The 16,129-nt window shown below is 34.8% G+C and overlaps 1 protein-coding gene across 2 annotated transcripts in view; it reads left to right on the top strand.

Moving 5' to 3' along the window:
- clec16a (C-type lectin domain containing 16A) overlaps window positions 1-16,129 on the top strand; it is an 84,217-nt gene that overhangs the window by 7,776 nt on the left and 60,312 nt on the right. For both annotated transcript variants that reach the window (XM_056453515.1, XM_056453514.1), the window contains exons 6-9: window positions 531-654; window positions 867-1,041; window positions 4,155-4,205; window positions 4,319-4,432. In XM_056453515.1, coding sequence (XP_056309490.1) covers window positions 531-654; window positions 867-1,041; window positions 4,155-4,205; window positions 4,319-4,432 — 464 coding nt within the window. The remainder of the gene's footprint in view (window positions 1-530; window positions 655-866; window positions 1,042-4,154; window positions 4,206-4,318; window positions 4,433-16,129) is intronic.

Here is a 16,129-nt window from a genome sequence, read left to right as displayed (position 1 = left end):
TTGTCAGTTGTATTTGTGTGTTTTAATTTCTTAAACAAAAAAGATTCTGGATGTATATTGGCTAAAGATCAACCTGTATTCTATTTATGAACTTTAAAATGATTTCTAACCTCACATGTCAAACATAAAGAGGCCCGCATTATATTTGTATTTATTCTATTAGTGGAGCATGCAAAGGTCAGTTGACTTGGGGCGGTAAGCACCCAGCCAGAACCCTTTTCATATGCTTTCGTTTACTGCATAGTAAGCCTTTAGACATTCAAAGCATGCTTAATGCAGGACTTGTCTATTGCATAAGATCAAATATAGTCACCCAGGCTTGGTTTCATCATTTAACTTGACCCTCCATCATCTGACCATTCACTCTGCACATTGCTCTATAATTAACGCTTTATGAGGGCCAGTTGTCGTTACCGTGTGTACCTTCCTTGTGTTATTAGTTATACTACACTTTTAACACGTCACTGGTTATTTCCTGATCCCTCTGTTTGTTCCTGAGTACTATTGTTGTGTTTGGTCATTCCTTGCAGTGGACAACCAGCACATGCTACACTACATCCGGGATAAAACAGCTGTGCCGTACTTCTCCAATTTGGTCTGGTTTATCGGCAGCCACGTCATTGAGCTGGACAAGTGTGTGCAGACTGATGAAGAGTAAGGCTTTCATAATATTCAGAATGGATTTTGTGTCTTCTCCATGCCACTAGGTGTCACTTTAGTCCACATTTTATCACTGTGAGGTTCATATACCAAACCATCTCAATTCAAAACATAACTTCTCTTTCTAATGTTATGTATTAAGTACTGTTTTCATACAGTATGATTAATGCTGTGCTTGTGTTCCTATCTGTACTTATTCTGATTAGGCATAAAAACAGAGGAAAACTTAGTGATCTGGTAGCCGAGCACCTTGACCATCTTCACTATCTGAACGACATTCTCACCATCAATTGTGAGTTTCTTAATGATGTGCTGACTGACCACCTCCTCAACCGCCTCTTCCTGCCCCTCTATGTGTATTCACTGGTCACCCAAGAACAGGTGAGGATAATACTACACTTGTCTAAAAAAACTACTAGCATGCATCTTGTTGTTTGATCCAGGCTAACACTGCATTTTGCTATTGTTAGTGATCAATTGATTATATATACAGGGTTCATACGTCATGGAACACCTGGAAAAGTCATGGAATTTTCACATGGCATTTTTCAGGCCTGGAAAAGTTTTAGAAAAACAGAAATACCACAAAGTTTTGGAAAAGTCATGAAAATTAGTTTAACAAATATCTGTATACTTGAATTAGGGCTGCGCGATATTGGAAAAATCTGATATTAGCATATTTTGTATTTCTGTAATACATTTTGCGATATGAATAAAATTTCACCAGATGATTTAACAGGTTTATTTGGATTGATTGGGGGGATTTTGTAGGGGAGTGAGTCTCGAATAATATATAACAAATAAATTACAAGCATAGAGAAATAAAATATAGTAAAGATAAAAGTGAATTATAGTTTTCAGTTATTCACTATTCAGGTACAGATATTGAATAATTAACACTGCATAGTCTTGATTGTATATTATTTCATCTTTATTAAAGTTACAAAAAATTTGTTGTGGCCGGATGTTTTAAAATTTGAAATGTTCACACAGTCACAGGCCTTAAAGGGACAGTTTACTCATAGATTAAAATGTAGTCACTATTTACTCACACTTCACTTGTTTCAATACTAAAGGAGTTATTAAATTATATTTTTTGTGTTCATTTAAAAAAAAGAAAACTCATAAATAGTTGAAACAAGTAAAGGGTGCAATGAAAATTTTAAGTAATTTTTGAGTGAACTATCTCCTTAAAAATGCATGTAGTTGATAAACTTTTACTCCATTATGATTAAACTCTATATTAAACTATAATCCCAACATTTGCATATCCTACGAGGTGCAATTGCAGATGCACACATTGTGATATCGATGCTGAAACGATATATTGTGCAGCCCTACCTTCAATATAGGTTAGTTGTCTTTTCTTCTTTTCTGTCCTTGGCCAAAAACTTGCTCTCACATGGTTAGTGCTGTGTAAGCATTATCAAAATCAATATAAAAACAAATTTAAACAAAATAGATTGTTGCATGTTCTATGATATGCTGTAATACATTTGAACATTATTGTTATTCTTATTATTTACCATGTAAATGTAGACATTATATGAAACATTATGTCATTAAAATATACTTGAAAGTTCCGGAAAAGTCATGGAATTTTAGTAGTAAAAATGTATATGAACCCTGTATATACAGTTGAAGTCAGAATTATTAGCCTCCCTGAATTATTAGCCCCCCTCTTTATTTTTTCCCCAATTTCTGTTTAACCGAAACAAGATTTTTTCAAAACATTTCTAAACATAAGTTTTAATAAATCATTTCTAATGACTTTTATCTTTATTTTATCTTTGCCATGATGACAGTAAATAATATTTTGCTAGATATTTTTCAAGACACTTCTATGCAGCTTAAAGGGCCATTTAAAGGTTTAACTAGGTTAATTAGGTTAACTAGGCAGGTTAGGGTAATTAGGCAAGTTATTGTACAACAATGGTTTGTTCTGTAGAATATCAAAAAAATAGCTTAAAGGGGCTAATAATTTTGACCTTAAAATAGTGTTTAAAAAATAAAAAACTGCTTTTATTCTAGCCGAAATTAAACAAATAAGAGTTTCTCCGGAAGGAAAAATATTATCAGACTTACTGTGAAAATTTCCTTGCTCTGTTAAACATCATTTGGAAAATATTTAAAAAAGAAAAAAAAATTAAAAGGGGGGGCTAATAATTCTGACTTTAACTGTACATACAAACCTAAAATTATTCATAACCCTGGGAAAATTCTGACTTTTTTTCTGAGTTTTTGTTCAAATGTAAAGAAAAGCAGAGAACGGGAGAAGCCTGTGTCATTTCCAGTAAAAAAACAACAACAACTTGCTGGTTGAATAAAACCAAATTTAAGTCAGAACCTGCCAGGGGTATGAATAATTTTGGGCTTGACTGTATGTACATATATACTGCAGTATTGCAAAACTTTTATTTTGATATAGATTTTCTTTATTGAATAGTTTTTTTTTATTTTACTTTAGTTTGTTTTGTTTTTTTTAATCATGAAAGTGAATGGCTTCCAAAGTGTGTTGGGATGAACAATGCATTTTTCTCATTTGAATGTGTTTGTAATAATGCTTTTGATATGTTTTATAACATTCTTTTGCTATATGCATTTCTATTAAACATATACAAAACATTTTAATGTTTTTTTAAGCCCACTGGGGCTGCTTTAATTATTATGTATTTGTTAATATTATTATTATTATTATTATTATTATTATTATTATTATTATTATTATTATTACTACTACTACTACTACTACTACTACTACTACTACTGCTACTGTTTTACATTGTTAAACCTTTAAAAATGTTTTTAATGCCTGGGGTGATTTTTTCACATGACCTTTTAAAAAGTACTTTTAATAAGATTATCTGGTGCTTTTAAATAACTTTCCTTATTATTATTATAATGATCAATGTTTTGATAATGATCAAATATTACTCATTTAAATATATTAAAAAATATATAAAAAAATAAATTAATTGAACCATAAATGGACTGTAAAGAAGCAGTATTTAATGGTCTGAAAGTCTTAACTGTGGCATTTGAAAATGGCTTCATTACTCCAGTCTTCAGAGTCACATGATCCTTCAGAAATTACCCTAGTATTTATTAATATTATTATTATTAATTATTATTATTTTTTATTATTATTAATGGTAGTAGTAAAAAAGCAATAATGACTGGAATAATAACTTCATTTGTAACTACATACAATAAGAAAGCAGTTATTGAAAATCTTAATAAATATTTAAAAATGTACATTTTTTTTACATTTAATAAATGCCACCTGGATGAACAGAATAATTTTCTTTAAAAAAACATGAAAAAAACGGACCCCAAACTTTTGACTATGTATTATATTACTAATAATAAATATTACTAATTAATGACATTTAAACTTCTGAACAGCAATTTTTATGTTTGTGATCCAAGCACGGTGATAATTATTTCTGCCAGTTTTTTTTCCCACAAGTTAATGCCAATATTTCTTTTCCCAGTCTGAAGAGCGCAAGATCAACCCTCAGGTGTCACTCTACCTGCTGTCACAGGTATAAAAAACTGCTTTGTTTTTGTTGTGACTTTTTATGAATAGCTGCTAACAAACATGGCCCATACTCTGAGCTGTATGTATGTGACAACAAATAATGTCTAATGTCTCTAGGTTTTCCTGATCATCCACTACCAGCCACTGGTTCACTCCCTGGCCGATGTCATCCTGAATGGAGACCTGTCAGTGTTCACCTTACACACTGAGCAGAGTGCCCACAAGAGTTCAGTGAGTACTTCTGTCAGTTGGGCTCTTAATTTGAATGTGCATACAGTGAATAATCATGGAGGATGGATACCCACAAGAAGAGACATAAGACAAACCATTTAGTCAGTTGGTGGCATTTTATTGAAACAATATTCAGGGGGAAATAAAGCTTATCTAAATTACCTTTTATATAACTTGGCCTAGGCAATAAATTAAAAAAAGAAACCAAAACTGAAATAACTAATGTAATTTCTCCATGTCTGTTTGCCAGGTTTTTTTTTAAGTCACTTAATACTATTGCTTTACTACACACTACTACACACTGCATGTGGACAGACTGAGCACTTGAGAGTTTCACTGACAGCTCACATTTCACTGACAGACACATTTTCTCTCATATATGCACACTGCTTGTAAATCAGATCCTTTGTTGACTGTTTATTTGGTGTTGGGCAGGAATAGCAAAGCGGGAACATTTTGAGTGAACACAAACAACGTAATTAATATTAGGAGGTAGGGCTGGTTTATATATATATATATATACCACAGAAAAACAAAATATCGCAATCACCCTAAATAAATGTTATTTAATTTAATTAAATAAATAATATTTAGCTTAATCCATGCCTTCGTCACTACCTACCTGGATTACTGTAATTCACTATATTTAGGGATAAGTGGGTCTTCTTTGGCCTGTCTACAGTTGGTGCAAAATGATGCAGCACGTCTTTTAACAGGGAGTTACAAGTTTGATCGTATTACTCTGATTTTATCTTCACTTCACTGGCTACCTGTACAATATAGAATTGATTTATTCTACCCCACTGTATATTTGAACTGTTACACACCCATATACCATCGAATGCTCCTAGATCAGCAGATCAGCTGCTTCTTAGAATCCCAAAAACCAGATGTAAGCTTAGAGGTGACCGTGCATTTGCGGTGGCTGCCCCCCAAAAGTATGGAATGCTCTACCTCTTTACATTAGACAGGCCCCTTTGCTGTCTTTGTTTAAATCACATCTCAAAACCTACCTTTTCTCCTTGGCCTTTGACACCTGATCTGATATTTGTTAGATAGTGTATATGTATGGCTTACGTGCGCAGTAGTTATTGTTTTAAATGTATACTATGTTCTATGTGTGGTTTTTTTTATTATATTGGTAAGACATTATTTGTATGGTCCCTATTTCACATTTTGATGACTGAAAGTTTATTTGCGACTACATTCTAATTACTTCTCATTTGAGTATTAGTAGACTGTCTGCTTAATATCTGCTGATACTGCTCCTTCAACAGACATTTAACTGACAATAAGAAACTTTGCAAGTACATGTCGACTTACACTAACCCTAACCCCAACCTAACAGTCTACTTATAATCTAATGAGAATTAGTTGGCATGTAGATGAAATGTAATTTAAATTCAACAAAATGCGTTAAAGGGACCATCAGAATAAGGTGATACAATTATTTTTATTCTGTTATAATTTTCATTTTACTGTTCAGCACTTTGGTCTGCTGCTCGGTGGTTGTAAAGTGCTTTATAAATAAAGTTGAATGAATAAATGAATCAAAATACAATAATTACACTGAAAATAAAAAATATTAATTTAATAGTTCAATTCAATTCAAGTTTATTTCTATAGTGCTTTTACAATATAGATTGTTTCAAAGACGCTTAACATAGAAGCTCTAGTAAAGTCCAGATTTCAGAGTTAAAGTTTAGTTTAGTTCAGTTCAGTGTGGTTTAAATTTCATTGCTTAAGTTTTAAACACTCAAGAGCAAATCCATCGATACACAGCTCTACAAGTCCTAAACCAAGCAATCCAGATGCCCTGAGTTTTGAGATCTTAAAGAGTGGGTTGGATTGTAGGGAGACAGAAGGTTGGTTAGATAAACAGGAGCTGTAATTTTTAAAGCTTTTATAGGTAAGAAGTTATCTTTTATAATCAATATGGAACTTAACAGGCAGCCGGTGTAAGGAGGATAAAATTGGGGTGTTGTGATCATATTTTCTAGACCTGGTAAGAACTCTGGGAGCTGCATTTTGTACTAGCTGAAGTTTATTAATAGAGGCTGCTAGGCTGCCAGCAAACAGAGCATTAAAGTAATCCAGTCTAGAAGTCATAGAAGCATGAACTAGCTTTTCTGCATCTGAGATGGATAGCATACTTCGTAACTTGGTGATATTTCTCAGATTTAAGAAGGCAGTTTTTGTGACATGGGATATATGATTTCCAAAAGTTAAGTAGCTGTACAGTAGAGCTAATACTTATTTTGTATCTCTCTAATTGCAGGTTGAGTTGTGAGATCTGCTGTGTACAGAATTTACGCCTAATAAGTAATAATTCTGTTTTGTCTGAATTTAAGAGAAGAAAATTGTTGGTCAACCAGTCTTTAACATCTTTAACACACTCAGTTAGCTTAGACAGTTCAGACGTTTCATCAGGTTTAGTTGAAATATATAATTGAGTATCATCTGCATAGCAGTGAAAGCTGATCCCATGTCTTCTAATATTGTCTCCCAGGGGTAGCATGTATATTTTAAACAGCAAAGGGCCTAAAACTGATCCTGGTAAAACTGATATCTGGTAAAACCCGAAGTGTTCATGCCTTCTTGGCATCGTGCTTTAACCTCAGTTATGTGACTGCTTAAGTAATCAGAAATTTTATAGTAAATGTTATATTTTATAAGCTTTCTACAAATCCTGATTCTTGTTTCCTAGCAACCACTTTGTTTACATCTGAGGATGTTATAGTACCACATGATTATCTGGTGTAAAGCAATTGTGTTTTGTACGTAAAAAGGGCATTTAATGTAAATGGCATTCATTTCTTTTTTACAGTTACACCCCCATGGTTGATCTTTCTTGGTTTCATAAGCCGTTAGGGTTTTATCGACGTACCATTTGATATTTATTTGGTGTCAGATTAGTCACGTCACTGCCCAAACCTTCCTCGACCTCAAGAAAAGTTTGTTCAATGTGTGTCATTATTACAATGACTCTTGTCCAATTACCATTATCAAATCTGTCGATCTCTCTAAAGGTGCCAGTAGATTTCTGCAGTACTGAGTCAGTGCCCTTTTTAATATGTATATCAAAACCCAAAACAAGCTTCTCAGAAAACAGGTAGTTGTGAAACGCTGCTGCTCCAGTCTGTGGATGAGATGGTTTGAAGAAGAGGAGAACAGAATTCGTCTTTGTGGTTTGCTTCCGCCCTTGTTATTTTCAAGAGGGTAATTACACTTAGGTACGAGAGGCAGATAAGAGTGCTGCGATATCGGTGGTGTTAATGGGCTGTTTTGAAGTCTTCTCCACAGCAGACATCACTGCAGCGTGTAGGTGGATGTGAGACTCAATTGTGTATATTGCAGCCTGTAGCGCATAACATGTTGTTTTTTCTTCTTCTATTGTCTGGATATCAGAATCCGGGCCAGGCCGTGCATATGCACATATGCAAATCTTTGCAATCAAAGCGTCCCGAATGTTTGCCAGGTTGAGACGTTCGCTTGTACCTGGCACAAACAAAAACACTTAAATGTCAGATTTGTTTAGGAGCGAGCAAGTGAAAGTAGGTTTCTGCTTATTAGAACGTCATCATGGAAGAAGCATTTGAATAAGTAGTTGTGCAATTATATGGAAATTAGTCAATTCTAAGCTGATTTATTTTTGTTTTGTATTTTGAACAAGTTCTGCATAATTCAACAAGATATCAAGATAATAAAATGCACAGAATATCTTATCAGCTCCATGGAAACAGTCCATGATGTAATTTCCTTGGTATAATCAGTAGAATACAGTTGTTTGAATAGTGACTCATGATTTAAATGTCAGCATGCATGCAGTGATAAAGCATTTAGCTCCGTCACAATAGGCACACTATGCACTTATACACTATGTACTTATGCACTTACACACTCAACAGCATAGTATATAGGTGCATCCCAAATCGCACACTTATGCACTATTCTTTGCCATTTTGTAGTATAAATAGTTTAAGTAGTACATTCACATTGAAAACCCTAAAAATAAAAACTACATAAAATTTTAAATACCCGGATGATGCACTTATTCAACCGTTAAAATGAAGTGTAAAATGTTGGACACTTCACGCACTCAGCAACTGCAGCTTTACTCCTGAACCGGAAGGGGTGGAGCTATCGGCCACAGATGTTGGATTACTTCATTTTTTTTTTTTATTGTGAAAGCTAAATTCTCATACGATTGATTATAGCGCTTCCCGATGGTGAATGCTGTTATGCTCATGGCAGGTATTATTTGGTAGTTTGGTCATTTATTTCACTAATTTAGCAACCGTCAAACGTCATCAGGAAAAAAGCTATTTGAATTTCCGCTTAGTAAAACAACCATTAGTGTTCCATTTGGGACGACACTACATTCATATACTTTGCTGTTGAGTGTGTAAGTGCATGGTATATAGCACATCAGTGTATAGTGTGCCATTTGGGACGCAACTTAAGAATGTAGTGTCGTCCCAGATGGATCACTGATGTTTTTTTTACTAAGCGGTTTTACTAAGCAGATAACATTTGACGGTTGACAAATTATTAATACCTACCATGAGTATAACCGCATTCACCATCAGGAGGCGGTATAATCACTCTCGCAGGAGAATTTTGCTTTCACAATCCGAAATAATGTAATCCAACATCGTGAACGTTCCGCCCCTTCAGCTACATGAGCAAAGGAGGGGCGGTTGAGTGCGTGAAGTGTCTAACATTTCACATTTTATTTTAACGGTTGAATACGTGCATCATTCGGATAATTAAAGTGCATTTATTTATTTATTTTAGAATTTTAGTAGCTGCGTCCTAAATGGCACACTATTCATTATGCACGGATCCACAATGTACTATGCACTTACACACTCAACAGCATAGTATATAGATGTAGTGTTGTCCCAAATGGAACACTAACTGTTGTTTTACTAAGTGGAAATTCAAAACGTTTCCCAGATGATGTTTGACGGTTGCCAAATTAGCGAAATAAATGTCCAAACTGACAAATAATACCTGCCACGAGTATAACCGCATTCACCATCGGGAGGCCGCATAATCACTCTCGTAGGAGAATTTTGCTTTCACGGTTCGAAATAAAATAAATAATCCAAAATCCGTGGCCGAAAGCTCCGCCCCTTCCGCTATGTGAGCAAAGCAGCAGTCGTTAAGTGCATGAAGTGTTCAACATTCCACACTTAATTTTAACGGTTCAATAAGAGCATCATCCGGGTAATTAAAGTGCACTTATTCTTTTTAGAACTTTAGTAGCTGCATCCCAAAAGGCACACTATGCATTTATGCACTATGTACTATGCACTTACACACTCAACAGCATAGTATATGTTTGTAGTGTCGTCCCAAATCGAACGCTTAATGCTTGTTTTACTAAGCGGAAATTCAAACCGTTTCCCTGATAATGTTTGACTGTTGCCAAATTAATGAAATAAATGACCAAACTACCTAATAATAACTGCCATGAGTATAACTGCATTTACCATCAGGAGGCGGTATAATCACTCTCGTTGGAGAATTTTGCTTTCACAATCCGAAATAAAGTAATCCAACATCCTGAAAGTGTCCGCCCCTTCAGCTACATGAGCAAAGGAGTGGCCGTTGAGTGCGTGAACTTACCAATATTTCACATTTAATTTTAACAGTTAAATAAGTTCATCATCCGGGTATTTAAAGTGCACTTATTCTTTTTAGAGTTTTCAGTGTGAATGTACTACGTACACTATTTATACTACTAAATGGTGTCGAATAGTGCATAAGTATGTGTTTTGGGATGCACCTAGTGTGAATGCACTATTTATACTACAAAATTGCGGAGAATAGTGCATAAGTATGCAATTTGGGACACACCTAGTGTGATTGCACTATTTATACTACAAAATGGTGTAGAATAGTGCATAAGTATGCGGTTTGGAATGCACCTTTGATATTATTATTTTTTTAATGCATGTTATTGAGCATCCCTGCATGTTTTATTAAAATAATAATAATCATAATAATCATAATAATCTTACAACAAGCTCATGTTTTGATCTGCTTTCATCCAAACAACCACTGATGGATTGAAATAAGTTATAAGTTATACTATGGAAGAAAATATTAATAACAAATAGATATTATTAATAAATATTATAAATATAAGAAATATTAATAGTAATTAAAAAAATTAATTGTGAAATATTTAAAATAAATTGTGCCATTTTCTAAAGCTAGCATAGAAAGTAAGTAGATTGCTTCAAATGTTGTAAGCATTTCTTATCTTTTTCTGATCTTTTTTTCATTTTTAATTTAGATAAAATCTTCTATTACCAGAGACCCGTATTAATAAACATTCTAAGAAGGCTTATGTACCTGTGTTATTAACTGTTAATGATCAGAGATACGATTGGATTCCTAGAATGTTTATTAATACGCGTCTCTGGTAATAGTTGGTTTTCATCAGCACACCACCCTTATTATTCTGATAAATGTATGTTTATCATCAGCAGAAAACGAGACATACAATAAGCTGCCTTTTCAGGGAAACAGTTTCTCTTCTCATTTGTGTAAGTCTTATCAAAAGCCATTTCCTCTTTCCCATTCTCTGCCCCTTCTGTGGTTTGTTTCTGTGTCTCACCTCTCAGGCTTAACCGCAGCCTGCTCTACTAGACACTTTTTGACAAGATTGACGGTAATCAGTCAAACCCAGCTTCCCTAAACCAGAGCGACCTGCACTTTCAGATCAATTCGAGGAAAGAAGACATTTAATCAAAAATGCATTTGCAGGATTTGTTTATTATTACAGCGCCCCTTGCAGATCTTTAAGTTAAATATATGATTACATTGACACATTTAAACGTGATCTGTGATGATAAATGGACCATATCAGTGACTCATTTTTTGTTCAGTACTGTGAAATGAAGTAATTTTCCTGACTGCTACATTTGTTTTGCTTTGCACAAAACTGTTGACAGCATGCATATCTGTGCTACTGTAAACAAAGCTCCATCTGCATCGGCAAAACTCAACAGCCTGTGCAGCCTTAAATGCCTGGATTGTGTTGCTTTTTTGTGAGCACAGCAGTTGTTGTTTATAGCATCTCAACGGCAACTTTATTAGGCACTTGCTAGTACTGGCATTTTGCTTTCAGATCCTCTAATTTCAGATCCATTAATTCTTTGTGACATAGATTTAACACATTCCTGGAAACAATAATCAGACATTTTTGGTCCATATTGACAGGAGAGCATCACAGAGTTTCTGCAGATGTATCTGCTGCACATCCATGATGTGATTATTTTATTTCAGCACATCCCAAAGGAGCAATATTGGATAATATGACATTTGAAATTCAGTTAGTTATAGTAGCTAAGGGCTAATGATGAAATGACAACTATATAATTTAGCAGATTGACTGACTTAGGTGCCAATGAATTTGCTATCCAGCACAAATTAGCTAACTGGTTAAACATATACTTTAAACACATGTTTAGCGATGGGGTTTTTACAGTGTAGGGAGTCACTGAATTAAAAATTTTGGGCTAAAACCACAAATTCATTGTAATAATGAATTATATATTGTTTTATTAAATAAGGTTAATATTAAACCTTGTCACCTAATGGATATTTGTGTTGGTCAAAGAACTCCAATGTAGGTCTTAGCAAAATTTTAGCAAGATTTTGTAACAAAAACGTAAAGTGAACGAGTCATGTTACCAGCAATGCCATTACATCACAGTAGCATAATTGTAATTGCATTGTTTGAGCGAACTTTTGTGATGTCCATGTGCAGTACAGAATGGATTTTGAAATTTGTTCAAGACAATTTTTTTCTTGAACAAGCTAATTGAATGTGCACTCTACTACAGCTGTTTGGTTTGGTTGGCCTGGCGACAAATCTCCATTTGCGCAGTACAAACAATGAATGGATCTCATAGCGCAGTGTTTTCCACGTCCAGTGTGAAAGCCATTTTAACTTGTGCGTTGACTATGACTTCAGGGAGAATGAAACCACCTCGATGAATACTACTAGCCGTGTGGTGTAGCATTTAAAAATAGCATTTTTTTCAGCTGATATTTTCAGCTGCCTTTCTCTTTCTGCCAATATGTATTTAAAATCTTACTTGTAATGTTTGACGTTGTTACTGATGCATTCTGTAATCTATATTTCTATCTAATCTATTCATTAAGTGGAATGGAATGCTTGTTTAGGTATTTTTAGAGATGGCGTGTTAAGAGTCTAGAGATGCACCTAAATGAAATTCTGGGCTGAAACCAAAACTTCATTTTAATAATGAATTATATATTGCTTTGTTAAATAAGGTTAATGTTAAACTTTGCCACCGAAAGGAAATTTGTGTTGGTTAAAGAACTACAATGTAGTTCTTATCAAAATTTTAGCAAGATTTTGTAACCAAAACGTAAAATACACTGATTTTGAAAAACACAAGTCAATAAAAAAATGCATTTTATTGACATTAAAGTTTACCGATAGTGAACAAGTCATTTTACCAGCGATGCCATTACATCACAGTAGCGTAATTGTAAATGCATTGTTTGAGTGAGCTTGTTATAATGTGTGTGTGCAGTACAGAATGGACTGTTTAGCTATTTTTAACTTTGATCGAGACAATTGTTATTTTGAACAAGCTAGTTATTATTATTATTATTATTATTATTATTATTACTGGTTGATTATGCACTCTACTACAGCTCTTGTGGTTTGATTGATGTGGCGACAAATCTCCCTATATGCAGTACAAGCAATGAATGGATCTCATAGCGTAGTGCTTTCCACATCCAGTGTGAAAGCCATTTTACATCATGCATTGACTATGGCTGGAGGGAGAGTGAAACCACCTCATACTACTAGCAGTGTGGTGTAGCATAGCATTTTTCAGCTAATATTCTTAGCTGCTTTTCTCTTTCAGCCTATATGCATTTAACATCTTTGAACAAATCTCTTCCACAAAAGAAATGGATGCGTTATCTAGATTTTAACGTTTGAATATGTTTTTAATATGCGAGTCAACACTTTCTTTAGTCTTTCTTTAGTAACTGATTTTGTTAATTACAAAATAATTGAGACAAAAAAATTAAATTTACTTTGGTGTCATTTAGCAGTTGCTCCAAAGTGACATAACTGAGGAATGCATGAGAAATCCATCCTTCAAAAGCAACAACACTACTGGCAATAAAGAATTATTGCTCAGAGTTATTGCTCTGAACTGACACAACTTCCTTTTTTATCTTGCTTTCTCTTTCAAAATGATTTTTATTTATTAAATATACTTTGGTTTTATTTAGCAGTCGCTCCAAAGTAACCGAGGAATGCAATGTATTTTTTAAAAGCATTAACACTACTGGCAATAAAGAATTGTTGCTCAGAATTATTGCTCTGAAATGGCACAACTTCCATTTTATCTTGCTTTTTTTGCAAAATAATTTTTATTTATTATTTCAGAATTTATTCCAAAAATGAAAAAAATAAAATAAAATTTGCACAATAATTATGCACAGGCTTGTTTTGGCGTGTCATAAAGTGCTTTGTTGGGAAGCCAATGGAAATCCTTATGTAAAAGCAGAGTTCTGTTCTGCCTTTTACTGTGGCTCTCGTTGCTCTGATGTTGAGCGTTTTGCCTCACACCATCAACCGCACTGCCTCTAACCTACTTTCTCTCTTTCCCGTAAAGCCTGCGAAATAGCTGCTGGTACCTATGTGTTACCAGCAGCGCTCTGACAACCAAACATACACGCACACACGCATACACGCATCACATGATGTTCCTTCACCACAAGCCACAGGTATGAGCACAGAAGGGACTAGGCAGAAGACGACTGTGTAGATCTGGATTTCAAACAGGTCCTTGCGCAGATGACAGGAAGTATGAAGTTTATGTAGTGCAGAGATGAAGGGCAAAACCACCACCATATTAGAAGCTTCCCCTGTTTTCTCATTATATGATTTACATACTGCACTGTGAGCAAGGTGCACGTGTATAAAAGCGCACGCACACACACACACCTGCGACGCAGTTTGCTGGAATCACACCTGCAGCCTGGCGGCATGCTTTAGTGACCCGTTTCTGGAAGTTAAAGAGGTTGTCACATTTTAGGCTTTTATGCAAATGCTACTTGGTCTTTTTGGTCGGCTGGGGTAAATGTTGCATCAATGCGGCGTGCATAAATGATGATGTCACGCATGTCTGATAGATGCAATCCATCTCAGACAACCAGGTTTTAATAAATTCTGCACATTGATTATTATGTTTTTTTTTATCTGTCTCAGAAAGTGAGATCATCACCTGCCATATCTGCCAGATCTTTCTCGTAAACAGCGCAGTGTAGATTGCACTTTGAATGGAATTCATTAGGTCTGTGACCACAGGCAGACCACAGATGGTTTATTTTTTATTTTTTGCGAATGCGGTGTCCTGTGGAGCGCTCCACTTCTCTGCTAGAAGCAAGATGCATGTTCTTTGCACCGTGTCACTGTGACCTGCTGTGGTCCTTTTTTTCTTTGTGGAGAGATGTTTGTTAACTCCTGTGCTACCACACACCTTCAGAGAGTCACAGTTCAGAAACTGGTTGGTCGTATCATGTATCGAAACAGTAAAGCTGGGTTCTTTGAATCCTTGCAGGCATTCTTTGAAGAGTGGTTCAGAGTGCAATAACACATCTGTGCGACCACGAGCAGGTGATTGTTCTCATTGTGTTCCTTCCGTTCTAAGAATGAACGACTTATTTTTCGTACAGACGTCATGAATGAGGTTGGGGGTTCATCAGTGTGCTGTCCAGCATCACTGCCTACTGCTTTTTACATCTCATAGGTTATTGGAGATCTTCAGAAACAGCACCACTGACCGTTCTACACTTTACATTTGTGTCCTTGACTGTTTGGCAGCTGTTTCCTGTCTTAGTGGCTTCTTGTTTCTGAGAAGCCAGAGACTGTTTTCCTTTCACTGTCTCTTTAAGTGCAAAAGCAGCTATTGCTGTTACACGAGATGGGTTACGTGCGAATGTGTCATGCCAAAACAAAGAAGCAGTACATTTCTGCTGTATAGTTCTATTTTTTTCTATTCTATTTTTGTATTTAAATGTGCTTATTTTTCATTAGCTTTGCATTTGATTTTTACTTGTTGGCCTGATACCATACATGCAAAGAAGACACAACTAATTAGTTTAGATATGAAATTATTTGTAATAAAATTAAATGAAGGGGAAATGCTTTGAACACATGAAGAAAGGGAGGTTTAAAAAGGCACGGAAAGCCCAGACAGCATCTGAAATCTCTCTTATTTTAGAAAACAACCCTGCCTCTCATCAGTGTTAATGAATATTAGCTGCTTAAATCCCAACATCTACATTACCAGGATGATGAAGATGAAACCAGGGGAATTATTTTGGCAAGACAATGATTCCAAACACAGACTTCTGCTTTTAGGAATAAAATAAAGCTGCTAGTATGGCCCAGGCAATCACTTGACCCGAATCCAACAGAAAATAAAAACTGTTCCCACTTTATATTAAGTGGCCTTAACTAATATGTACTTACACTGAAATTAATAATTTGTTACCATGTAGTTATTGTTTAAATACATGTTTTTACATTGTACTCATGCTTAATTTAATACCTGCATGTAATTAATTTTTGTAATTACATTTATATTTTCGCTGTTGACCATGCCTTACACTTTAACCCAC

Source organism: Danio aesculapii, chromosome 3, assembly GCF_903798145.1.
Source record: "Danio aesculapii chromosome 3, fDanAes4.1, whole genome shotgun sequence".
In the NCBI taxonomy this organism is placed as follows: Eukaryota; Metazoa; Chordata; class Actinopteri; order Cypriniformes; family Danionidae; genus Danio; species Danio aesculapii.
Note: the sequence above shows the minus strand (reverse complement) of the source record. Positions and strands in the feature narration are given on the sequence as shown.